The 24,966-nt window shown below is 36.6% G+C and overlaps 5 protein-coding genes and 2 pseudogenes across 7 annotated transcripts; all 7 read left to right on the forward strand.

Moving 5' to 3' along the window:
* The first annotated feature begins 490 nt into the window (after positions 1-490).
* On the forward strand, positions 491-1,107 carry LOC103869457 (cysteine proteinase inhibitor 4). Its single transcript, XM_009147544.2, has one exon. It carries the CDS (start codon positions 635-637, stop codon positions 965-967), a length of 333 nt encoding a protein of 110 aa, XP_009145792.1. The 5' UTR covers positions 491-634; the 3' UTR covers positions 968-1,107.
* Positions 1,108-4,159: 3,052 nt separating this feature from the next.
* Positions 4,160-4,504, forward strand: LOC103869448 (annotated as a pseudogene).
* Positions 4,505-7,345: 2,841 nt separating this feature from the next.
* LOC108868786 (cysteine proteinase inhibitor 4) lies at positions 7,346-8,128 on the forward strand. Its single transcript, XM_033281377.1, has one exon. The coding sequence runs from the start codon at positions 7,655-7,657 to the stop codon at positions 7,985-7,987; it is 333 nt and encodes a 110-aa protein (XP_033137268.1). The 5' UTR covers positions 7,346-7,654; the 3' UTR covers positions 7,988-8,128.
* Positions 8,129-8,354: 226 nt separating this feature from the next.
* LOC103869863 lies at positions 8,355-13,727 on the forward strand (annotated as a pseudogene).
* Positions 13,728-18,574: 4,847 nt separating this feature from the next.
* On the forward strand, positions 18,575-24,164 carry LOC108869914. 2 transcript variants are annotated; one of them, XM_033281370.1, is made up of 3 exons: positions 18,575-19,103; positions 19,183-19,237; positions 20,517-24,164. In XM_033281370.1, the coding sequence occupies exons 1-3, from the start codon at positions 18,634-18,636 to the stop codon at positions 20,526-20,528; spliced, it is 537 nt and encodes a 178-aa protein (XP_033137261.1). In that variant the 5' UTR covers positions 18,575-18,633; the 3' UTR covers positions 20,529-24,164. The 2 variants fall into 2 exon arrangements, with proteins under 2 accessions (XP_033137261.1, XP_033137256.1); XM_033281365.1 differs by having other exon boundaries at positions 19,183-24,164.
* LOC108871225 (putative nuclease HARBI1) lies at positions 20,701-24,164 on the forward strand. Its single transcript, XM_033281359.1, has 2 exons — positions 20,701-20,803; positions 21,146-24,164. The coding sequence occupies exon 2, from the start codon at positions 21,157-21,159 to the stop codon at positions 22,423-22,425; it is 1,269 nt and encodes a 422-aa protein (XP_033137250.1). The 5' UTR covers positions 20,701-20,803; positions 21,146-21,156; the 3' UTR covers positions 22,426-24,164.
* Positions 23,420-24,201, forward strand: LOC103869472 (cysteine proteinase inhibitor 4). Of its 2 annotated transcripts, none has more exons than XM_009147564.3 (2): positions 23,420-23,723; positions 23,761-24,201. In XM_009147564.3, the coding sequence occupies exons 1-2, from the start codon at positions 23,663-23,665 to the stop codon at positions 24,048-24,050; spliced, it is 351 nt and encodes a 116-aa protein (XP_009145812.1). In that variant the 5' UTR covers positions 23,420-23,662; the 3' UTR covers positions 24,051-24,201. The 2 variants fall into 2 exon arrangements, with proteins under 2 accessions (XP_009145812.1, XP_033137266.1); XM_033281375.1 differs by having other exon boundaries at positions 23,779-24,201.
* Positions 24,202-24,966: the final 765 nt, after the last annotated feature.

Raw genomic sequence — 24,966 nt, forward strand, 5'->3', positions numbered from 1 at the left:
TAGTGATAACAAATAAAAATAAATAATATTTCAAAAATTGTAAAACATTATTTAATGTCATATTTGAATACATTAATGATGATGTATACTTTACTACAATAATCTAAAAAGTTTAACAAAATATAAATAAACATTAAATGTAATTATCCATGTCATATTTAACCATAACCATGTCATTATTTCTGTTATGCTATGAAACTGATTGTAAAAAGAATAACTGATTGTAAAGAGAATATGTATCAAAATCACTTTGTAAATAATGTCTGGGGACAACGTCGTAAGATCTTATACCTTGTTTAGACGATGTGAGTCAACGTTGGACCAAATCAACAAATCATAGGATCTCATACCTGTTTAGCCGATGCGAGTCAACGTTGGACCAAATCAACGAATCTGGCCCATTTAGTGCTCATCACTGCATTACTTAACAATGATGACTCTTAGATAGTACATGTGTACTACAGCCACCGTGAAGCCACGTGGATGAATCCATTTGTGAGTGTTAAAAAACAATAGACCATTGGACTCTCTTTAAATTTCTGGAATCTCTATAAAGAGAGATCCCAACCCGACAACACCAATACAACAACACCAATAAGACTAGCCAAAGAAAACAATAAGAACAAAAAAGAAGATGAAGTGTTTGATCTGTCTCTCTCTTATCCTCCTCCCTCTCATCTCCGTCGTGGAAGGTAATCTTGGTGGCTGGACGCCGATCAAGGATTTATCTGATCCCAACATCCAAGCGGTAGCCAAGTACGCGGTCGAAGAGCATAACAAGCAAATTACGGGGAATCTTGTGTTCGTGAAGATCCTCAAGGGAAAGGAGCAAGTGGTTGCCGGGAAGACGTACAGTCTGACCATCGCGGCAAAGAATGGCGGTGCTGGGACAAAGAACTACGAGGCTGTCGTGGTTGAAACGATGAGGAGTCATCACTTCGGCCTGCAGTCATTCAAGGCCTTATAGATCTAAGTTCAATTTTTGTAAAAAAATCGATATGGATCAGATATATTATAATATTAATATTTATAGGTTTCGATGATTTGAGATTTTGAAATTGTGTGTCCTTGTTTGTTTTCTTTTGAATAAAAACTAAATTATAGATATGTTTCTTTCTAAGATTCAGTAAGAGACTCAAGAGACCTGTTGTGTTATTTTGGACTACTATCTAATTTCGAAAATTTGGATTTGAATCGGTCGATACGACAATGTGTCAATGTGATGAACGGCACGTGCGTCGTTCCTGACTTTTGGCTTATCTGTATCTGTCTGTCCTTAACTCGATCGTTATTAGCTGTACGGGAGAGATCCACACGTTCGTATTTTTGAGGAATGACCGGTAAACATTCACATTTTAAACGCAACTGGTTATTAATTTGACATGTTTGATTTTGATTTAGGTGATGTTGATATTGATACAATTTTTGAAGGTTTCGCCAACCTTGATGATGAGTTTGTGGCTTCTTTTCTCGTGTGATGATGATGAATCAATGATTATTATATACTCCATTCGTTCGTTTATACATGACGCTCTATCCTTTTCACACAAATTTAGGCAAAGTATTGGTTTTCCTCTTTTATCCTTTTTGTTACTTTTTAGTGCTTCTAATTTATTTCAGATCATTATTACTATCATTATTCAGTCAAACTTTACTGATCCCAATTTTTGTTTGTCTTAACGATTCAATATAATGACAAATTATCATACAGAAATATATAAATGCACTTTTAATTTTGAGTCTAGTTTCTGTGTTCTTCATTTGAGATATACGTACAAAGAAAATTTTGGTGTTAAAATCCTTCTTAAATTTTTTCAACATGGAGCGAGAACAAAAAATTTAAAACTAAAATTGGAGCCAAACTTAAAAAAAATCTTGATTATATATTGACAGAACACAATCAAACGAATCACCATTTATCTCATGAATTCTAATTTTTATCTACACCTTCCATTTACAAATAATGAAAGTGAGTTTTTGTTTGATCTAAATCAAACTCCAACTGATGAAGAAATAGTAGTACTCAATAATGAAGATGATGATGCTAATGCGATCGATCAAATTGCCTCCGACGATTGTTTTACGTCTTGTATGTGAAGAACAGAACACAAGAGAGGTTTTTCTCTGAATACTCTTTTTCTCATTACCTTGCTAGAATCCCTTACATCACATACTTATAGTGTTTACTCTAAATACAAACGTTAAGGATAAGATTCACAGCTGTAAAGATGTTTCAACCAGCTGGTAGAGTCACCAACGGATCAAATCTGTTTTGGAGCTGCATTGTCTTCTTCTCCGTACTCCTCTTTTGTCTCTCTGCTTTCTGAAGACCAGACGACAGTTGGCTGACTTGTTCAGAGGCCTCACCTTCTGTTTTGTTATCAGCTTGGGCCTCTGAGTATGTTGGGCTTACATTCCCCCTCAAACTTGCGGTGGGGACTTCACCAACGCCAAGTTTGCTGCGAAGCTCACTGTATTGACGTCGAGGAAGAGACTTTGTGAAGATGTCTGCCAATTGTTGCTCTGCTGGAATATGATGTGTCTCAATAAGGCCCAAAGCCACCTGCTCCCGAATGTAGTGATAGTCTGTATCGAAATGTTTCGATCGTGAGTGCAGAGCTGGGTTGGCGCTCAAGTATACCGCAGATAGGTTGTCGCAGAACAGCATTGTCGTCTGAGTCTGAGGTAGCTGGAAGTCTCTGAGTAAGGAAGAGAGCCACGTTATCTCTTGAGCAGTCGAACAGAGTGCCCTGTATTCAGCCTCCGTCGAAGACCGGGACACTGTTGGCTGTCTTTTCGCCGACCAGGATATGACGTTAGGTCCAAGTAAGGTACATGAACCTGTGGTGGATCTTCTCGTCTCCTTGCAACCCGCCCAATCACTATCACAATACCCTGACAAGACCAGACCTTCATTCTTCTTGATATGAAGACCAAGCTCCAGCGTTCCTTTAATATATCGAAGAATTCTTTTGAGTAAACTGAAGTCCGATGCTGTTGGGGCGTGCATCCTCTGACAGACCAAATTTACCGCAAACTGAATATCTGGTCGCGTTATTGTAAGATACTGCAGTTTGCCTGCAAGACTTCTATAGTACGTAGGCTCTGGAAACAATGTCGAGTCAGTATCTTCTATTCTTACTGGCAAGGGTGTAGGCATTGGGTTGCAGTCTGACATCATCGCTTGATGAAGGATGTCTTGCGCATACTCCTTTTGATGTAAGAAGATTCCCTCAGTATACGCCACCACTTGGATACCAAGGAAGTGTCTTGGTTCGCCCAAATCCTTCATAGCAAACCTCCTGTTCAAGGCTTGTAGTAAGCTATCTAATAGCCTATCATCACTGCCAGACAGTAGAATATCATCTACATACAGAAGCAGCACTAAACTCTTGCCTTCCTTGTGATACGTGAACAAAGATGGGTCAGACCTGCTGCAGGAGAATCCAAACTCTATGAGGAAGCCACTGAATGTGTCAAACCAGGCCCGTGGCGCCTGCTTTAGACCATACAGCGCTTTAGTTAAGCGGCACACATGATTCGGTCTTGCTTCATCGACAGAACACAAGAGAGGTTTTTCTCTGAATACTCTTTTTCTCATTACCTTGCTAGAATCCCTTACATCACATACTTATAGTGTTTACTCTAAATACAAACGTTAAGGATAAGATTCACAGCTGTAAAGATGTTTCAACCAGCTGGTAGAGTCACCAACGGATCAAATCTGTTTTGGAGCTGCATTGTCTTCTTCTCCGTACTCCTCTTTTGTCTCTCTGCTTTCTGAAGACCAGACGACCGTTGGCTGACTTGTTCAGAGGCCTCACCTTCTGTTTTGTTATCAGCTTGGGCCTCTGAGTATGTTGGGCTTACATTGTATAAATGAACGGAGGGAGTAGTACTGACTAGTTCGCGATTCCACGTTAGCCCAAATCAACAAATCTGGACTCATTTGGTGCCCACTGCATTACTTTACAATGATGACTCTTTGGACGGTACATGTGTAGTACAGCCACTGTAAGTACGTTATGTACCTTACACCACGTGGATGAAATCCATTGTCGGTGTTAAAAGACAATAGGCCATTGGACTCTTCTTAAATTTCTATAAATAGATCCCAACCCGACGACAACGATAAGACTAGCGAAAGAAAAAGATAAAAACAAAAACAAAAAATGATGAAGTGTTTGATATGTCTCTCTCTTATCGTCCTCCATCTCATCTCCGTCGTGGAAGGTAATCTCGGTGGCTGAAAGTAGATTGATTTATCTGATCTGAACATCCAATCGCTCGCCAACTATGCGATTAATGAGCATAACATGAAATCTAAGGCGAACCTTGTGTTCGTGAAGATCGTCGAGGAGAAGGAGCAAATGGTTTCCACGAAGAAGTACAATCTGACCATTGCGGCGAAGGATGGCGGTGGCACCACAAGAACTACGAGGCCATCTTGGTGGAAAGGGCGTGGGATAATTACAGGAGCCTTGAGTCATTCAAGGCCTTATAGATCTAAGTTTTTTATTTTATAAATAAAAGCTTGATATGGATCGGATATTACAATATATATAGGTTTAGATGATTTGAGATTTTCATACTGTGTGTTGTTGTTTGTTTTCTTTTGAATAAAAACTAAATTATAGATATGTTTCTTTCTATGATTCATATAAAATAATGATTAAAAAAAGAAAAGATCAAGTGGATTTGCTCTTAGCCTGTAAACTATATGTTACTTTAATTCAAATATAATGCATAGCAAGTTGTCAACTTATTAACCCCAAATTGACGATGTACAGGCCTAATTTGCATGCAAAATATTCTATGGGTTTTTTTTAGAAATCAGTAACACAATTTGAGATTAAAACATTATTCGTATCTCTTTTTTGGGCGTTGGATTTTAAAATCTACTTGTTAATTAAGTTTCTTTTTTTTGTCATCATATACTTGTGAATTAAGTATGACAGAATCTACTCCCTTATCTAACTTATTCTACTTATTTTACATTCGATTTAAGAAATTATTAATTAAATTAAAAAAATACAATATTTTGGATAAGGTTTGGGCTTACAAATATTATCAGGAGGTAACAGCATACATTTGAGCCTCGGTCATGGGTGTTGGGTAGGGGTGTTCAATCCGGATATCGGTTCGATTTCGGTTCGGTTTTTTTTGGTTTTCGGTATTTCGGTTAGTAAAATATAACTACCATTCTAAATCCATATTTACTTCGGTTCGGTTCGGTTTATATACCGTCGGTTTTCGGTTTATTAGGTTTTATACCAAAAACATAATTATTTTGTTTGAGATCATATTATATAAATTTTAGAGTCATATTATCAACACAGTAATTTATTAAAAATATATTATATGTTCAAATAAATGAACAAAAAAGTAAAAATGCTTCAACCATCAAATAAAATAATCAAATCTATAACTAAAATCAAAGCTTGAAATTTTGAAAAAAAAAATATGAAACAAAACAGAAACATAAAAGAAAAGTTTTTTCACTCTTCCATATTTAGTGTTCATTAAAGTCATGCTTTTTCAATTGAAAATTTTCCATTAATTATTGTCCATCAAATTTATAATCTTCATATTAATTTAGTGAAGACTAAAATAAATCAAAAAGATCAAAAAAAAACTTAGAAAATAAGATGTCTGAATTGCGATGTATTGTTATTTAGTTATAGTTCAAGTGTTATACAAATTATGGTTTTTTATTACTATAAAATTATGGTAATAGTTATTAACACAAATTTAACTTATGTAACAAATAGATTTTTATGTATTGTTATAAAATAGATATATATTTACATGTTTCTACTTTTAATCGGTTTTGTTCGGTTTATTCGGTTTAATCGGTTATATACCAAACCATATCCAAATCCTACGGTTTTTATAAAATTATATCCATTCGGTTTATATGGTATATACCAAGACCAAACCATATTGTCTATTTCGGTTCGGTTCGGTTCGGTACGATTCAGTTTTACCATATTGAACAGCCCTAGTGTTGGGTTCAAACAAGAGATTTGAATTTTAGCTGTCAAAAGAAAAAGAAGAGCCTCAGTCAATTCCAGTATGAAACTTTTGATTCGAGCTCATGACCAACTATCAAATACTATACCTTGGTCTAAAAGTCTTATGCGACTATATAAGAGCATCAGCATCAGTGAACCCCATGGAAGGGGTTCACAAAGTATTTTTTTATTATTATTTTTTTCTGTTTGATTTTTGTTTTTAAAAAAAAAAATTATTAATCGGACCAATCGCGAGCCGCCACGTGTCGTGGGGTCTGCGCTACAGTGATGATCCGGGTTCAGTGCAGTGAACTCCCAAGAGGCACGTTCATTGCTTTTGTTTATTTTAATAATTTTTTTTTTCGAAAACTGTGTAAACTCCCCATGGAGTTCACTGATGCGGATGCTCTAAGTATACTCTTGAGATTTATAAAGTAAACTAGGCGTTTTCCAGTACTATGTGCAGTAATAAAATTATTAAATTTAAATTATATCTAAAATAAAATTTATTATTTTAGATTTTATTATTTTCTTATCAATATTTTAATACAAATTTTTATCTGATTGAGCATAAAACTTAAATAAAATAAATTGTTTTTATTTATTTTAAATTATATTTAAGAATAGATATGTATATATTTAAAATTATGATTTTAGATAGATTTTTATCTATTTTTTTTTGATAAAATATATTAAATCAACTTGTATAATATTAATAAAAAATTAATACAAAAATGTATAATTACCAAAATGTACAAATAAACAATATTTTTAAAATGTGTAGATATATAAAGGAAATTAATAATATTACGATTAAAATTTTATATTTTTAAAATAAAATTGTAAAGAATTTGAAAATATTTTTAGCAGTAAAATTGTGTAGTGATAACAAATAAAAATAAATAATATTTCAAAAATTGTAAAACATTATTTAATGTCATATTTGAATACATTAATGATGATGTATACTTTACTACCATGTTCTAAAAAGTTTAATAAAAATATAAATAAACATTAAATGTAATTATCTATGTCATATTTAACCATAACCATGTCATTATTTTTGTTATGCTATGAAACTGATTGTAAAGAGAATATGTATCAAAATCACTTTGTAAATATTGGCAAAAGCTAATATACCCAATGATGTTCCGTATGCATACTACTTTTATATTCTTCATTTCATAACAGATGCTTTACACAAAGACTTTGTAAACTCGATTCATTAATATAAATTGATGTTATAAAAAGAAAAAAATAATAATGTCTGGGGACAACGTCGTAAGATCTTATACCTTGTTTAGACGATGTGAGTCAACGTTGGACCAAATCAACAAATCATAGGTTCTCATACCTGTTTAGCCGATGCGAGTCAACGTTGGACCAAATCAACGAATCTGGCCCATTTAGTGCTCATCACTGCATTACTTAACAATGATGACTCTTAGATAGTACATGTGTAGTACAGCCACCGTGAAGCCACGTGGATGAATCCATTTGTGAGTGTTAAAAAACAATAGACCATTGGGCTCTCTTTAAATTTCTGGAATCTCTATAAAGAGAGATCCCAACCCGACAACACCAATACACCAACACCAATAAGACTAGCCAAAGAAAACAATAAGAACAAATAAAAAAAGATGAAGTGTTTGATCTGTCTCTCTCTTATCCTCCTCCCTCTCATCTCCGTCGTGGAAGGTAATCTTGGTGGCTGGACGCCGATCAAGGATTTATCTGATCCCAACATCCAAGCGGTAGCCAAGTATGCGGTCGATGAGCATAACAAGCAAATTACGGGGAATCTTGTGTTCGTGAAGATCCTCAAGGGAAAGGAGCAAGTGGTTGCCGGGAAGACGTACAGTCTCACCATCGCGGCAAAGAATGGAGGTGCTGGGACAAAGAACTACGAGGCTGTCGTGGTTGAAACGATGAGGAGTCATCACTTCGGCCTGCAGTCATTCAAGGCCTTATAGATCTAAGTTCAATTTTTGTAAAAAAAATCGACATGGATCGTATATATTATAATATTAATATTTATAGGTTTCGATGATTTGAGATTTTGAAATTGTGTGTCCTTGTTTGTTTTCTTTTGAATAAAAACTAAATTATAGATATGTTTCTTTCTAAGATTCAATAAGAGAATCAAGAGACCTGTTGTGTTACTTTGGACTTCTATCTAATTTCGAAAATTTGGATTTGAATCGGTAGATACGACAATGTGTCAATGTGATGAACGGCACGTGCGTCTTTCCTGACTTTTGGCTTCCCTGTATCTGTCTGTCCTTAACTCGATCGTTATTAACTGTACCGGAGAGATCGACACATTCGTATTTTTGAGGAATGACCGGTAAACATTCACACTTAAAACACAAACGGTTATTAATTTGACATGTTTGATTTTGATTTAGGTGATGTTGATATGGATACAGTTTTTGAAGGTTTCGCCAAACTTGATGATGAGTCTGTGGCTTCTTTTCTCGTGTGATGATGATGAATCAATGATTACTATATAGTACTGAATAGTTCGTTTGTAATTTGAGGAGAGTCCGGTTTGACACGGATCAGTTAAGCTTCTTCGGTAATGATAAGAGTTTGAGTTGTATTATTCTAGTATTCAGTTTTGTATTTTGTAGTTCGTATATAATTTGAATTTTGAGGAGAGTACAGTTTGGATCAGTTTATTTCTATGATGAGACAAACCTGGTCCAACTCAATCGGTAATGATATAGTTTGAGTTGTATTATTCTTAGTTCAATTTTTTAAGTATCGGTTCCAAAATCGTGAAATCTTTTTTTAATCATTACTAGGTGATGATCCGCTCCCTGCGCGGAGTGAATAGACTAAAAAAGTTTGTAATTTTGAGTCTATAGATATTTAGAAAGAAAGAGTTATGGTATCATATATTACATGTTATACAATGATGGATTGGAGTAAATTGCTTATGTTTATATAAGGTTAATTACTTAAACTGTTAAAAACTTATGTTATTGGTTAGATGTAATCGAAGTTTTTCTGTGGAAGTAAATAATTATGTAAACTTAGTTATGGTATTAAGATAAAAAAATTAAATTATTGCTTTCATAAGATTAAACGAAACACATATAATATAATAATAAAATGTGAAAAGCAGAATTTATGAGGAAAGTTTTTAAGGAAAATGAAAAAATAACAACTGCTGTGGAAAGTATTTTCAGAACTCTCAGTTTGCAATCATATAAAGAGTAATATCAAAGAATATAAATTATCAAAATAAAAAGAATTATAAATTCGAACTCATTAAACGAAATGTATTACTTTAAAAAAAATGTATTACCTTTTTCTGAAAGCATCGATTTCTACATCATATGGCTCAAACACAATTTTGAAAAACCCATCAATGTTAAGTTCTTGAATCGAACTTATCATGATAATGTAAATAATTTGAGAAAAATATGGAAATAAGATCAGCTCGACCGCTTTTAAAATATATATATATATATATTAAAGTACATTATCTTTTCTCCAATTAATTTGCCAAAACTGTAAAACACAGAGTAAAACGTCTGCATTTGTCGCATCCCATAAATCTTGGAAAGCGTGAGCAAGTGTTCCATAAGCAACACACTTAATGAGGACGTTCCCGTAAGTTGTGAAAAAAAAGTTTACACATATGCTATCAACCAAATTTGTCAATTATGTTTGTGAATGTCGACTACTTACTCCATATCTACTACAAAGAAACAAATTTTATGATCAAGAAAACCATTGTTCCCGTCTTCGTTCATATATTCTTCAAGAAATCCTACTCCTACCACAGCCCCGTAAATATCGGTTTCATATGAGAAAATCATGTACTCATTATTAGACAGTCCTCACTAAAATGTTCATAGATTTTGTAACTTGGTAACTTTCAAATTATAATAAATTTGACAGAATAGAAAACATACCAATAGAAAAATTAGGATGGGCTAGGCCATGATAGACGTCAATGAAGTTTGAAAAACAATAACAGTTGGACTTCAGGATTGGATCGATCTTCAAAACTATAGAGGATTTATTGAGGTTAAGATGAAATCGGTTCTTTTACAACCGAACACGCTCTGTTGTAGGATTCAAACTGATTTTTTTTTTCATAACAGTGACATTCCGCCAGAGGCATTTCGGTTGAAGAATCCAAATCTTCGAGAAAATTGGCTTGCATGGTATTTCCCTGTTTGAGAGACGTAAAAATGAGTTAGTAAAAACTAAAAACATTAACATAACGGATACATGTAAGTTATAACAATAAAAAAAGGAATCATGACAATTACTCGTATCCCTTATTAGATAAGGAAATTACCTAACGGGGTTATACGCTCCTTTGTAAATGTTATGAGAAGGAGACGGTGATGAAACAATAAAGGTATGCGGCCTTATTTTTATATGGATAGTTGAACGTATCAGGGTGGATTTGCGTAGATAATCGTCTTCTTAATAATCAGAATTCAAATTAATCCTTGAATATCAAGGACTTGCCTTAAAACACATCCATGCGAATCACTTTTCCTATTATAGGAAACAAACTGTAAATCTGGTCAACTTAATAAAAAAATTAATCAATCAGCGTCTATTTAAAATACGTCTAAATAAAGTTTCGACGTTGACTTTCCTTAACAAATTTGAATTATATTAATGACTATATATATTACCGAAATATTGATATATTTAGCTTTATACATTCCAATTTTGTAATATTAGGAAGATCGTGGATTATGGCAAGTATCACGTGATTGACAATACCCAGCTCCATCTTTGTAGGGTAAGTGTCGTATTCACGTACTTTTTATATGGAAAGTCGCACGTATTAAGGTTGTATATTCGAAAACGTATGTGCCAATAGCCTGCAATCATGAAATATAATTATGTTTACAATAAAGATCCATAAAATGAAACTTATACTATATGTTTGTGCCAATGACATGACATGTAATTACTCTAAGCTAAAAATGACTATTAAAAAAACGATGTGAGGTGAAATGTGGTGTTGAAACATAAGTAATGGCAAAGTTGTTAATCACACATGAAGCCAATGTTTATTTTAAAAAGTTATCTTCGAATAATAAGAAGGGGATATGTCTTTTACACTTTTCGCTATCGTGTTTGTCTATTTCTATTGGTTATTGTGTTTGGACAAGTCCTATCTTCATCTTCAGTTGCTAAGCAGTGAACTTCCCCTTGTAATACTAAGTCTTTACAGACCTGATGCCCTATGAACAAAACAGTCTTTACAGACACTGAGCTTAATGCCTATTCCCTTTTGTCTCTCTGTCTAGGTGATTATGAACTTATCATATCTTTGCCTATAGTTTTGTAGATAGCATCTGGCTTTAAATGTACACTCGACTAAACAGTTGGTTATCAAGATATTAACATCTGATTAGCTTCATGCTTGTGATTATATATATATATACTAGTGTCACATAACGACAGTAAGACTTACGAACGTGTTTGTTCTTTTTTGAAATGTAGCTTTCGAAAACTATAGCGTACTCACTCCATTAACTTTTTATTCTTACTGCAAATACTCCTTCCCTCTTCTCTTCTCTTACACTTCAGAAACATTTCAAACTATATTCATCTTGCCCTCATCTCTCCACATATAGACACAGTCTAAATAGAAGTATGTTGAGAAATATAGAGGTCATGTCTTGCTAATGTGAGGAGAGGATTTGCGTTAGTGTTCTGTTTCATTCTTCTGCTTTTGTCATCCAATATTGGTTGTTCCAATGCTAGTCGTCTAGGGTTTCACAAGCAACATCACAAGGTTGCTTCTTCAGCACAAGATGTTGTAAATGGTGGAGGAAGGAAGAGGGTATTGGGTGGAGTGGAGACAGAGGGAGAAGTAGTGGTCATGGATTATCAAGCCTCATCATAAGCCTCCCATCCACAACGAGAAGGCTTAAAATTACTCCATCTCTCTATACATCATATGATCACCACACTGTTATATGCATTCACCATGCTGGTGGTTCTAATGACACTTGTGCTATAGTCACTACCAACTTCTTTTGTTCTCTCTTTCTTCGTTCCATAAAACAAACAAGCTGTTGCACCTCTTCCTTAATAGTATACTGTATTTCATGTGGAAATGTTGCTTACTTTTAGAACGAACTCTTCACCATCATTTTAGCTCTAAGTAGCTTCAGAAAAAACTTTACACACTTCTGCATAAGGAAAGGAGGATAACATGATCAATGCACTTGGGTAAGAGCCTAAGATTATATATGCACACTCAACGCCATTTAAGTCTCTCTCTGCCTGACGCTCATTACTAACTCTAGTATTAGCAGTTCAAAGAAGTATCATCAAACGCTTGGCAAGCACATGTGTGTGAAAGGGAAAACTCTCTGTAACTATTTTATGAACACAGAAGACAACACAAAACTGTTTGTCTAGGAGAAGAAAACACAAGTGGGTAGATGTTACTCTTATGCTACTCTCCATGTCTTAATATGTAATTAATTGTGTAGAGACTATAGTAGTAGCAATGAGCAAGCACCAAGAGATGATCACCAGAGCATGGCAAAGTCGGTCACCTTCAGAAATATGTGATTCTACAACGGAAATTGTTAAACTATATAATCTAATCTCTCCTTGATACATTTACATAAGTTAGTTATTTATGTTATTACACAAAGAGTTGTAACTCTTCATGTTGTGTCCTTTAGTATAAAGAGTTGTGTCTCTTATACTTGTATTGATTCGATCTATATATAAAGATCAATCATCTGTTGTAAAAACATTACCGAATCTCAATAATACAAAAGTATTTTCAGAAAAGTTTATAAGCCTGAAACGTCTATCTTATTCTTTCTCTCGAACTCGTGTGTAACACATTGTGATCGTTGTGTAACACAAGCGGTTGGTAAAAGATTAACATGGTATCAGAGCTTTACGTTTGAGAGGACAAAGAAAAAAGCACTAGTAAGAGAAACACTTGGCGTGGAGAAAAGGAGGCTAGAGGATTTTGTCATACGATTTCGGAATCACTCGAAACGATGAAGAATCAAGTAATCCCCATATTTGATGGAGAGAAGTACGACTTCTGGAGCATCAAGATGACAACCATTCTCAAGACCAGGAAGTTATGGTATGTGGTTGAAGAAGGCGCAGCAGCCCCACCAGCACAAGTGGATGAAACCCCTGAAACAGCAAGGGCAAGATCGCTTAGAGAAGAAGCGATGATGAACGATACATTGGCTTTGCAAATCTTGCAAACTGCTGTATCGGATCATATATTCTCACGGATTGCAGCAGCATCAACATCCAAAGAGGCGTGGGATGCATTGAAGGAGGAGTATGAAGGCTCTCCTCAAGTTCGTTTGATTAAACTTCAAACATTGCGAAGGGACTATGAGAATCTGAAGATGTATGAGAATGAAGACATTAAGGTCTTCACATATAAGATAGTTGAATTGGCAAATCAATTAACTTATCATGGTGAACAGAAGTCAGATGTTCAACTCATACAGAAGATACTCATCTCTCTCCCAGCCAAGTTCGATAGCATAGTCAGTGTGTTGGAGCAAACAAGCGATTTGACTTCAACAAAGATGACAGAGTTGATCGGGATCTTGAAGGCTCATGAAGCAAGGCTGGCTGCAAGAGAAGAAAGCACCAGTGAAGGAGCATTCGATGCTCGTGTTAAACACAAAAATTCTGGTGTTACACAAGACAACTCAAAGCGCCAAGGAGGCAAGAAGTGGTGCAGTTTCTGCAAGAGAAACAACCACAATGAGAGCGAGTGTTGGAGGAAACAGAAGAAGGAAGATCCAAAGAAGGATCACAGAAGTAACAAGGAGTGTTACAATTGTGGCAAGTTAGGCCACTTTGCAAATCAGTGCTACTCAAAGAAGAAAGAGAAGGCACATGTGAGTCTCGAAGAAGATTCAAATGAAGATCACATGTTGTTCAGTGCGAGCGAAGTAGCAACAACAGTGATGGAAGATGTCTGGTTAGTAGACAGTGGAGCAACTAATCATATGACAAAGGAGGAGAGTTACTTCTCAAAGCTTGATAGGAGTATCAAGGTTCCAATAAAGATTGGAAATGGAAGCAGAGTCATGACAGCCGGTAAAGGAGACATTACCGTCATGACCAAAGGTGGCAAGAAGACCATCAGAAATGTATTCTTGGTTCCGGGTTTGACAAAAAATTTGTTGAATGTTCCACAAATTGTTTCAAGCGGATACCGGGTGAGTTTCCAAGAGAAGAGATGCATCATAGATGATGCAAAAGGAAGGAGGATAATGGATATCCCAATGACTCACAAAAGCTATCGAATCAGGATGAGTTCGGCTCAGGTAGAAGAAGCCTTGAGCGCTAGTGAGCAAGGAAATATGGAGACATGGTACAAAAACTTGGTCATGTAGGCGACAAAAGGTTGCAACAAATGCAGACAAAACTTGGTAAAGGGATTACCAAAGTTTAAAGTCAAGAAGGAAGCATGTGAGGCGTGTAGACTTGGAAAGCAATCACGCAAAAGCTTCCCAAAGGAATCTCAAACTAAGACAAGAGAGAAGCTTGAGATTGTACATACGGATGTATGTGGGCCGATGCAGCACCAGTCTGTTGATGGAAGCCGATACTTTTTGCTATTCTTGGATGATCATACTCACATGTGTTGGGTATACTTCATGAAGCAAAAGTCAGAGACATTCTCACTGTTCAAGAAGTTCAAAGCAATGGTGGAGAAGCAGTCGGATTGTACCATCAAGACACTGAGATCAGATGGAGGTGGTGAGTTCACTTCACGAGAATTCAACCGGTTCTGTGAAGAAGAAGGAATCAATAAGCAAGTCACCTTGCCTTATTCACCACAACAAAATGGTGCAGCGGAGCGCATGAATAGGACCTTGGTGGAGATGGCTAGATCGATGTTGGCAGAGCAAGACTTACCGCTCAAGTTATGGGCAGAAGCGGTATACACTGCCTCATATCTTCAAAACCGTCTGCCATCAAAGGCAATAGAAGAAGATGTCACTCCTATAGAGAAGTGGTGTGGACACAAGCCAGATGTGTCACACATGAGAATGTTTGGTAGCATATGCTACATACATATCCCAAATCAAAAGAGGAGGAAGCTAGACGTCAAGGCAAAGCGTGGAGTCTTTGTTGGATATAGCAACCAATCCAAAGGCTATAGAGTTCTCATTTTGGAGAATGAGAAGATTGAAGTATCAAGAGATGTCGAGTTTGAAGAAGGAAAGAAGTGGGATTGGAAAAGGCAAGAAGAAGTGAGGAAGACATTGGAGTTGTCTATGGAAGACTCTCACTCGCCTGAGGATCAAACCGAAGGTGCATCCAGTCCTGAGGAACAAACCGAAGGTGCAACCAATCCTGAGGAACAATTTGGAGGTACTTTCAGTCCTATTTCTTTTCAAAATGATGATCATGATACTTGTAGTGGAGATGAAAAAACTTCTGAGGCACCAAGGAAGTTCAAGTCCATGGTTGATATCATGGAAAGGGCACCGAGAGTAGAGCTTGATGAAGCGGCTCAAGCTATAGAAGCTTGTCTTCATGCAAATGAAGAACCATACACTTATGATGAAGCGTGTGGTACCAAAGAATAGAGAGAAGCAATGAATGAGGAGATAGCCATGATTGAGAAGAACAAGACGTGGGAACTAGTGGACAAGCCAAAGAAGAAGAATGTGATAAGTGTGAAGTGGATCTACAAGATCAAGACCGATGCAAACGGCAATCACATCAAGCACAAGGCGCGGCTAGTTGCAAGAGGGTTCTCTCAAGAGTATGGTGTTGACTACCTTGAGACGTTTGCTTCTGTCTCAAGACATGATACAATACGAGCCATACTTGCCTATGCGGCTCAGATGAAGTGGCGATTGTATCAGATGGATGTGAAGTCAGCCTTTCTCAATGGCGACCTCAAGGAAGAAGTGTATGTCACACAACCGCCTGGGTATGTGACACACGGTAAGGAACACAAAGTGGTAAGGCTACACAAAGATTTATATGGTTTAAAGCAAGCCCCAAGGACATGGTATGGAAGGATAGATTCATACTTTCTTCAAAACGGTTTTGAGAGGAGTATGAATGATTCGGCCTTATACATCATGAAGCAAGGAGGAGATGTGTTGATCGTGAGTCTATATGTGGATGATATAATCATCACAGGAAGCAACATTCAGAGCATCAACACATTCAAGGAGAACATGAAGAAAGAATTCGAGATGGTGGATCTTGGATTGTTGAACTATTTTCTTGGAATGGAAGTAATTCAAGACAATGGAGGCATATTTCTTTCACAAGAAAAGTATGCAAACAAACTTGTAGACAAGTTTGGGATGCGAGACAGTGAGAGTGTAAGCAACCCACTTACACCACAAGGAAAAAGAGTTGAAGATGACAAGGAGTATGGAGATCCGACTGAGTATAGAAGCATCATTGGAGGGCTTTTGTACTTGTGTGCATCAAGACCTGATGTGATGTATGCAAGCGCCTATCTCTCAAGATACATGTCATCACCTCGCATGAAGCACTACCAAGAAGCCAAGAGGGTGTTAAGATATGTCAAAGGAACATCAAACTTTGGAGTGTACTTCACAAGCGTGAAAGAACCAAGACTTCTAGGCTACACGGACAGCGATTGGGGTGGTTCTAAGGAAGACAAGAAAAGCACTTCAGGTTATTTGTTTACTCTTGGATCAGCCATGTTTTGTTGGCAGTCAAGCAAGCAACAAACAGTGGCGCAATCAACGGCTGAGGCAGAGTACATAGCCGTGTGTGCAGCAGCAAATCAAGCAGTGTGGTTACAAAGACTATTTGAAGACTTTGGTCAGAAGTTTGAAGGAGGCATTCCGATCTTATGTGACAACAAATCAGCAATAGCAATTGGGAAGAATCCGGTGCAACACAGAAGGACGAAGCACATAGAGATCAAGTACCATTTCGTGAGGGAAGCTGAGCAAAAGGGAATCATTGAACTGAAGTATTGCAAAGGGGATGATCAACTCGCAGACATTCTCACAAAGGCATTGGGTGGTTCAAGATTTGAAGATGTAAGGAAGCAGCTTGGAGTCAAGTCGAGATATGATTAAGGAGGAGTGTTAAACTATATAATCTAATCTCTCCTTGATACATTTACATAAGTTAGTTATTTATGTTATTACACAAAGAGTTGTAACTCTTCATGTTGTGTCCTTTAGTATAAAGAGTTGTGTCTCTTATACTTGTATTGATTCGATCTCTATATAAAGATCAATCATCTGTTGTAAACACATTACCGAATCTCAATAATACAAAAGTATTTTCAGAAAAGTTTATAAGCCTGAAACGTCTATCTTATTCTTTCTCTCGAACTCGTGTGTAACACATTGTGATCGTTGTGTAACACAAGCGGTTGGTAAAAGATTAACAGAAATAACGGTTTGAAAACAAAAACGTACCGGTATGCTTGTCTTAATACACTTATACAAGTAACAGCACTGTGCTTAAACCCAGTCAGTTTTAGTTGACGTTTCCTCAGAAGCAAGTCTCGCTACAACAAAAAGATTAGAGAAAGCCTCAGCAGAGAGAAACAACATTTATAGACTTTCATATGAAGATCATATAAATAAGGAGCACTGACAATTAAATCGTTTCTTTGGGATCTTGCCCTCGTTTAGTGAATAAAGAAAGTTCTTCACAGCGTCGGCAATGAATCTGGCAGAGTACTGCCATAGAAAAAAATATTGTACGTATGGATACAGTAAAAAAGACAATATAAGGCCATCCGCAACGGCGGTCCAAGAGGAGTCCGTAGCCCAAGTCCTTAGCCCAAATGGAATATAATATTGATAATTGGGCTAAGATTTTGACGGATCAATCCGTAAATAAGGGCTAGAAGGACCAAGTCCTTGTGTCACGTGGCGTCTGATGGTTGGCTCGGTGAGCTATTGTGTTCGGGGTTGTGGAAAAAAATTCATTCACGACCGAAGGCGAAAAAAAAAAACAGAGCTCGAGACGAAAAGGCGATTTGTCTCCGTCGTCGACCGTCTTCTTCCGTGATCTTCAAAGGTAAATAGCCTTCTTCTGTGGTAGATTTAAGGATAGGTTAGATTCCTTGTTGTTCGTTTTCCGTTTTTTATCGATTTGGGGATTTCTTCGATTTAGGGTTTCAAACAGTTTTTGGTTTTCAATTCGTTTTCAAATCGTTTTGAATTGGGGATCTTTTGGTTTCAATCGATTTAGTTTGCTCGAAAACTCATTACTCGAAGTTTGTTCTAACGGTTTCAATCGATGTAGTTACGGTTTCAATTTGTTTTCGGATTCAAACGATCTTCTAGTTTGTTCTAACGGTTTCAAAACACGAATTGTTTTCAGCGAAGCTCCGACATCGATTTGTATGTGTTTGCCTTATACAAAACGTATGTGTATGGTATGCTGTTGCTTATCTTGTTTAGCTCAAAAACTCAGTACTCGATCCCTCTGTTAGCTTTATGTGTAGCTAGTAAACTGTTTCGTTTCAGGTTCAATTTACGTTAATGTGTACTTAAACTCAAATGTTTATAGTATGTTTTGTTGCGTTCTGTTCTTAATGTGAAGTGTTCTTCTTCGCTAACAATGTTTCTTTTTTTTTTTTGCAGGCCAACAAACTATGGGACAAGACTATAGCTACACTCAGCCTTCTTCATCTGACGAGTTTGACATGACCTGTTTACTTCAAGCAGAAGCTGATCTCTACGCGGATGAAGGTGAGAGTACCTACACACCGGAACCTGAAGCTGATGAAGGAATCCCGAGGACATGTTATTGCGGTAATGAGCCTGTTGTTGCAACGTCATACACTCCTAAAAATCCAGGAAGGAGGTACTTCTCCTGCGACAACGTTGACGATGGAGACTGCCACATCTGGAAATGGTGGGATGTGGCGATTCAAGAAGAGCTTGGTGAAATGCAGAGACAAGTTAGGATGCTCAAAGATCAATTCTTTGAGAGTGACCAGAAGGTGGCTAAGCTAGAGAACATCGTGGGTGCATTAACGAAGAAGAAATCAATGGTTAAATATGGGTTTGCAAAGAGAGTTTGTCTACTGGTCTTGGTAATCTTGGTCATCGTAATGGGCTGGTAAGTTTCATTTCTTATTTCAATAATATATTTGAGACAAAATAAAATTTTTTAACTGTTTTATCTTATGTCTTTCAAGGAAGAGCTTCGGAGGATTTAAACAACAATGTCTGAACTCGAGATGGGCTTCACAGGTACAATACTTCCACTCTTTTTTGTTTCAGTAATAAAAATTAACTATACTGGTCATGCTTTAATGGTTATTAATGCTAGTATTGCTTCCTAACTTTAGATTTGATAGAATCGTACTTTTTAGCTTTTAGTGTAGCAAGTAGAGAAGTTATTAGTCTGATTTGAGTGGTGGTAAATGCTTGTTTGCTTTCTATCTGCCTAACTACTCCGAACCTAAATGCTAGTTTACTTTCTATCGCTTACTTAAGTGTCTGTGTTGCTAATAGAGTAACACAGACCATCATCTAAACATGAATAACAGAACTGGGTTTGTTAATCTAATGTATAGTCAATCTTCAGTTGACCTTGAGTCACCCGAACCTGCTTGGTTCGGTAGCCAAGGTCCTGATGAGTATGGTTTCCACCCTGTCCAGCCTAGTGTCGAGTCTTCTGTCCACCCTAGTGTCGAGTCTCCTGTCCAGCCTACAGTCGAGTCTGCTGGCAAAGAGCGGAGGCAATGGTCTCTGCTTGAGGATAAAATCCTCATTGGGGCGTGGCTTAACACCAGCAAAGACCCTGTAGTCAGCTGTGACCAGAAAGCGGAACGTTTCTGGAAGAGAATTGTTGACTACTACAACGCAAGCCCTCAACTGGTTGGGACAGTACCTAGAGAGATTCGTCCAGCCAAGCAGAGGTGGGCTAGGATTAACGAGCAAGTCTGTAAGTTCGTAGGATGCTATGATGCGGCGTTGAGGGGGCAGAGAAGTGGTCAGAATGATGATGATGTGATGAAAGCTGCACTAGACTCATTATTCAACATTTACCAGCGCAAGTTCGGCCTCGAACATGCGTGGAGGGTGCTGAGGCATGACCAGAAATGGTGCACGACGTATATGGTTAAAGACGGTGGGAAGGAGAAGCGCAAACAAGTGGTTGACCTTGATACAGAAGATGAAGTACCCGAACATGAAGCAAGACCAGTTGGTGTGAAAGCTGCTAAAGCTGCTGGTAAGAGAAAGAAGAGTGGCAAAGAAGAAGAGATGTCACAGTTAGAGGCCATCATGGAAATGAAAGGAAAACTCTCTAAACAAAAAATTCTTGAACGTTTACTTGCCAAAAAAGATCCACTATCTGAGATGGAAGAATCTCTAAAATTGAAACTGATGTCTGAGATGTTATGAGGCTATTAAGGTATAAATGTTACATGTCGTCTGGTGCATTGTGTAGTTAGTTGTTCGAAGTATTTGTTACATGGCGCATTGATTTTATTCTTTATTAACTCTTGTCTTTGTCTTGTTTCAGGTTCAGCAGTAGGACATGTGACCAGAGTCACGGGTGGTGCTAGAGGACATGTGAACGGAGTCACGGGTGTATTTGGAGTTGCGAAGTTTTTTGTTGTTTTCCTCAAGTGACCAGAGTCACGGGTGGTGCATTGAGGGTGTATAAGTATCAGTCTTTTCTTGCGGAATTAGATATCTGTCTTGCTGTGTTTCCTCTCTATCAAACTTGTCTCCTTTTCTTGTAATCCAAGGCTGTGTTATTTTAGCTACAATCTCGAATTGTAATCGACGAAGTTTGCTTCTCTTTAGGTAACTTCTCCAAAGTTGTAGTATTGTTGCTGCTTTTGATTCTCATAAAAATCCAATTTGCACTTATATATACATTTATGTTTCTCATAAAATTCCTATTTTAACAAAGTTGGTAGTCTTGATGATATAAACATCATATTCGTACATGTCGCTAGGTATAAACATCATAATAAACGTGATGATATATAACTATCATATATACATACCCAATTAAATTAGTTATATTAATAAAAAAAAAGTTAGAGATTTAAAAAAAAAATACATAGTTTTATAGTAATACAAAAAAAGAAGTTATAGATAAAAAGAATTTATAGTAAAAAATATTTAAATTATTGGTTGCAGGATACCTTTAAATGTCGTCATCTTCATCCGACGAAGTTTTCGAAGAAAGATTTGACGAAGTTTTCGAAGAAATCTTCGAAGATACATTCACCAACATAGTCGAGGCTCAAACCAGTCACCAAAGGAGCCGTGCTTATATTGAACGAAACCGTGAAGGAGGACAAGACCGCTTATGGAATGACTACTTCAGCGAAGATGCGACATTCTCGTCACAAATATTTAGACGCCGCTTCCGCATGAATAAGGACTTATTCTTGCGTATTGTCTATGGGCTATCAGAGAACTTTCCATTCTTTCAGCAAAGAAGAGATGCAACCGGGAGGTTAGGTCTTTCTGCACTACAAAAATGTACGGCAGCAATTCGTATGCTTGCTTATGGTTCTGCGGCTGACACGGTTGACGAATATCTCCGACTTGGTGAGACTACTGCACTTTCCTGTTTACATAATTTCACTGACGGAATAATACAGTTATTCGGAGGTGACTATCTACGACGACCCACACCGGAGGATCTTCAACGACTACTCGATATTGGTGAAAAACGAGGGTTTCCTGGGATGGTCGGGAGCATTGATTGTATGCACTGGGAGTGGAAAAATTGTCCGACCGCTTGGAAAGGACAATACGCACGAGGATCAGGAAAACCCACAATTGTCTTAGAGGCTGTTGCTTCCCAAGATCTTTGGATATGGCATGCTTTTTTTGGTCCTCCAGGCACCTTAAATGATATCAATGTCCTCGATCGGTCTCCTGTGTTTGATGACATTTTAGAAGGTCGAGCTCCCAGGGTAAGGTACATGGTCAACGGACACAGGTATAAGTTGGCATACTATCTAACAGACGGTATATATCCAAATTGGTCAACATTTATCCAATCTATCAAACTCCCTCAATCTCCAAAACAAGAGTTATTTGCTAAAGCTCAAGAAGCAGCCCGAAAAGATGTGGAGCGGGCTTTTGGAGTATTGCAAGCTCGATTTGCGATTATCAAAAACCCGGTTCGTACATTGAACAAAGAAAAGATAGGGAATATTATGAGAGCATGTATCATACTACACAATATGATAGTTGAAAATGAACGAGATGGATACATGCGGTACGATATATCTGAATTTGAAGAAGGAGACGTCACCAGAACTTCACAGGTGGAAACCAACAGGCCTACAAATCTGAATAATATGTTTCCCAATCGGAATGATCTTCGGGATGAGCATATTCATGAACGGTTGAAGAATGATTTAATCGAAAATATTTGGAATAAATTTGGTGATGAAGATTAATAATTAGTGTATCTTGATTTCTTATAAATTTGATCATGTTTTTATTTAGAAAATTTTCTATCTTTATGTAAAATTATTGTTTTTTCTTTAATTGTTGTATTTTTATGTTTAATTATTGTTTTTAATGTTTATTTCTTATATTTTATGTTAAGTTATTCTATTTAATCATCCAATATATCAAAATTATATTTCACTACACAAAAAACAAAAAATCATTTTTTTAATTCCTAATGATTCTATTTTAGGGATCACCATTGTACACATATTTTTCACAAGAGTCCTTAACTATTCAAAAAAAAAAAAATATATATATATATATATATATATTAATCTAATCCTAAGGACTCCACAATGGGTCTCACCATTGTGGAAAAAAAAAATATATATATATATATATTAATCTAATCCTAAGGACTCCACAATGGGTCTCACCATTGTGGATGCTCTAAATATGCTAGGAGCCATTAGGAGCACCTGAACCATAACCACATTGTATTTTCAGTTGGTGCGATCACTGCAATCCAAAATATCTGATGAAGCTTGAGTATTTACCTGTGTTGTTAACTTCGTAATTTGGAGTCTCTCCATGCCTCCGCAGCTGCAGTCTCCTCCATGCGGTCGTGTCTACTGTAAATAAGAAAAGGCCAGGGTAATCTGAGCCGTTGATTTGAGTTTTGATTAGGATATTAAATCTAGAACCTTGGATCAGGCTTTGGGTGATACAAATATTTTCAGGAGGCAATAACATACATTTGAGCCTCAGTCAATTCCATTAGTCTTTCTGTGATTGTAGATTTTCTCGAGTAAGTTGGCTGAGCTCAAGACCAACGATCAACGTATACTTCACCTCGGTCTAAGAAATCTTCTGTGACTCTGTGTTTAATTAGAACTAGGATTTTGAACCGTTCATAAGTTTGCTCCCGAGATTATGAAACAAACGACGGCGTAGGATCTCATAGGACTACTCCGATCTGGGCCCATTTAGTGCTGACTCCATTACTTAACAATGACGCTTCTACACTACACGTGTGGGGACAGGCAGCCACAGTTGACTCTATCACGTGTACTTGTCCTACGCCACGTGGATGGATCCATTTGTCTGTGTCAAAGACAATAGACTTGTCACCACGCAAGACCTATTGGGCTCTCCGTAAATTTCTTGACTCATCTATAAAAGGGACGACACCATTAAGACTCGAGAAAGAAAAAAAGACAAGAACAAAAACAAAAACAAAAAATGATGAAGTGTTTGATCTGTCTCTCTCTTATCCTCCTCCCTCTCATCTCCGTCGTGGAAGGTAATCTTTTTTTTTGCTAAGAAAAAGTAAATGGAAGGTAATCTTGGTGGCTTAGGTAATCTCGGTGGCTGGAAGCCGATTGATTTATCTGATCTGAACATCCAATCGCTCGCCAACTATGCGATTATTGAGCATAACATGCAATCTAAGGCGAACCTTGTGTTCGTGAAGATCGTCGAGGGGAAGGAGCAAGTGGTTACCGGAAAGAGGTACGATCTGACCATCGCGGCGAAGGATGGCAGTGGCGCCACAAAGAACTACGAGGCCATCGTGGTGGAAAGACCGTGGGATCATTACAAGAGCCTTGAGTCATTCAAGGCCTTATAGATTAGAATCGATATATTATAATATTTTGAAGGTTTGATAACTTGATAATTTGAGATTTTGATATTATGTTTATTGTTTTTTGGAATAAAATCTAAAGCATAGATATGTCTCTTATTTGATGAGATTCAGTATAAGATCTTTGCGCGTTACTTTGAGCTTCTATCTAATTTAATTATTTTGGGTTGAATCAATCGAGATGACAAGTTGATGAACGGGTGCATTGATTCGTGACTTTTGGCTAGACTGAACCTGAAAATTCGACCAATAAAAATAAATCGGTTATCCGAACCGATTTAAAGATCCACAGATTATGGGTTTTATGACCAACCCAAATGGGCATCGGAAAAACTTTTAAAAAAAATGACAAAAAGGTAATTTATCTGAGCCAAATTCAATATCCGAAAAAAATTAAAAATTTTGAAATGGCAAAAAAATAAATCCAAATGGATATACAAAAAACTTTAAAAAATTAAAATGACAAAAATCTGATTTCATTCTTAATATGTATCTAAAATATACTAAGATATTATTAAATATCTGAAATAATTTATCTATTGCATAAATAATTTAATACATAGTTTTGGTATTTGGTCAATATTGATATTTGTATGTTTTAACAATCGCATCTGAAATTTAAATAAATTTGTTTATAAAGTTTATCCAATATTTTTTAGTTAAATAGTGTTTCTTAGATTTATAAAATCTAACAGTTAATTTTAATTTATTTACATTTATTATGCATGATTTTCATCTTTATACAAGACTTTAGTTATTATGATGTTTGATATTGTCACAGCATAAGAAAGAGTCTCGTAAGATTGATAGTCGAGTCTCCCAATTTCACAATAATATAGTTAAATGAACATTGTAATTAAAAACTATGTAATTACACTATTGTAAATGAACATTGTACACA

This window comes from Brassica rapa, chromosome A01 (genome assembly GCF_000309985.2).
Source record: "Brassica rapa cultivar Chiifu-401-42 chromosome A01, CAAS_Brap_v3.01, whole genome shotgun sequence".
In the NCBI taxonomy this organism is placed as follows: domain Eukaryota; kingdom Viridiplantae; phylum Streptophyta; class Magnoliopsida; order Brassicales; family Brassicaceae; genus Brassica; species Brassica rapa.

Coding starts and splice junctions, on each gene's coding strand:
- LOC108868786 (XM_033281377.1), top strand. CDS start 7,655: ATGAAGTGTTTGATCTGTCTCTCTCTTATCCTCCTCCCTCTCATCTCC.
- LOC108871225 (XM_033281359.1), top strand. CDS start 21,157: ATGTCGTCATCTTCATCCGACGAAGTTTTCGAAGAAAGATTTGACGAA.
- LOC103869457 (XM_009147544.2), top strand. CDS start 635: ATGAAGTGTTTGATCTGTCTCTCTCTTATCCTCCTCCCTCTCATCTCC.
- LOC108869914 (XM_033281365.1), top strand. CDS start 18,634: ATGGGACAAGACTATAGCTACACTCAGCCTTCTTCATCTGACGAGTTT. Junction 19,104..19,182: donor TTGGTCATCGTAATGGGCTG/GTAAGTTTCATT, acceptor ATGTCTTTCAAG/GAAGAGCTTCGGAGGATTTA.
- LOC103869472 (XM_009147564.3), top strand. CDS start 23,663: ATGATGAAGTGTTTGATCTGTCTCTCTCTTATCCTCCTCCCTCTCATC. Junction 23,724..23,760: donor TCTCATCTCCGTCGTGGAAG/GTAATCTTTTTT, acceptor AGTAAATGGAAG/GTAATCTTGGTGGCTTAGGT.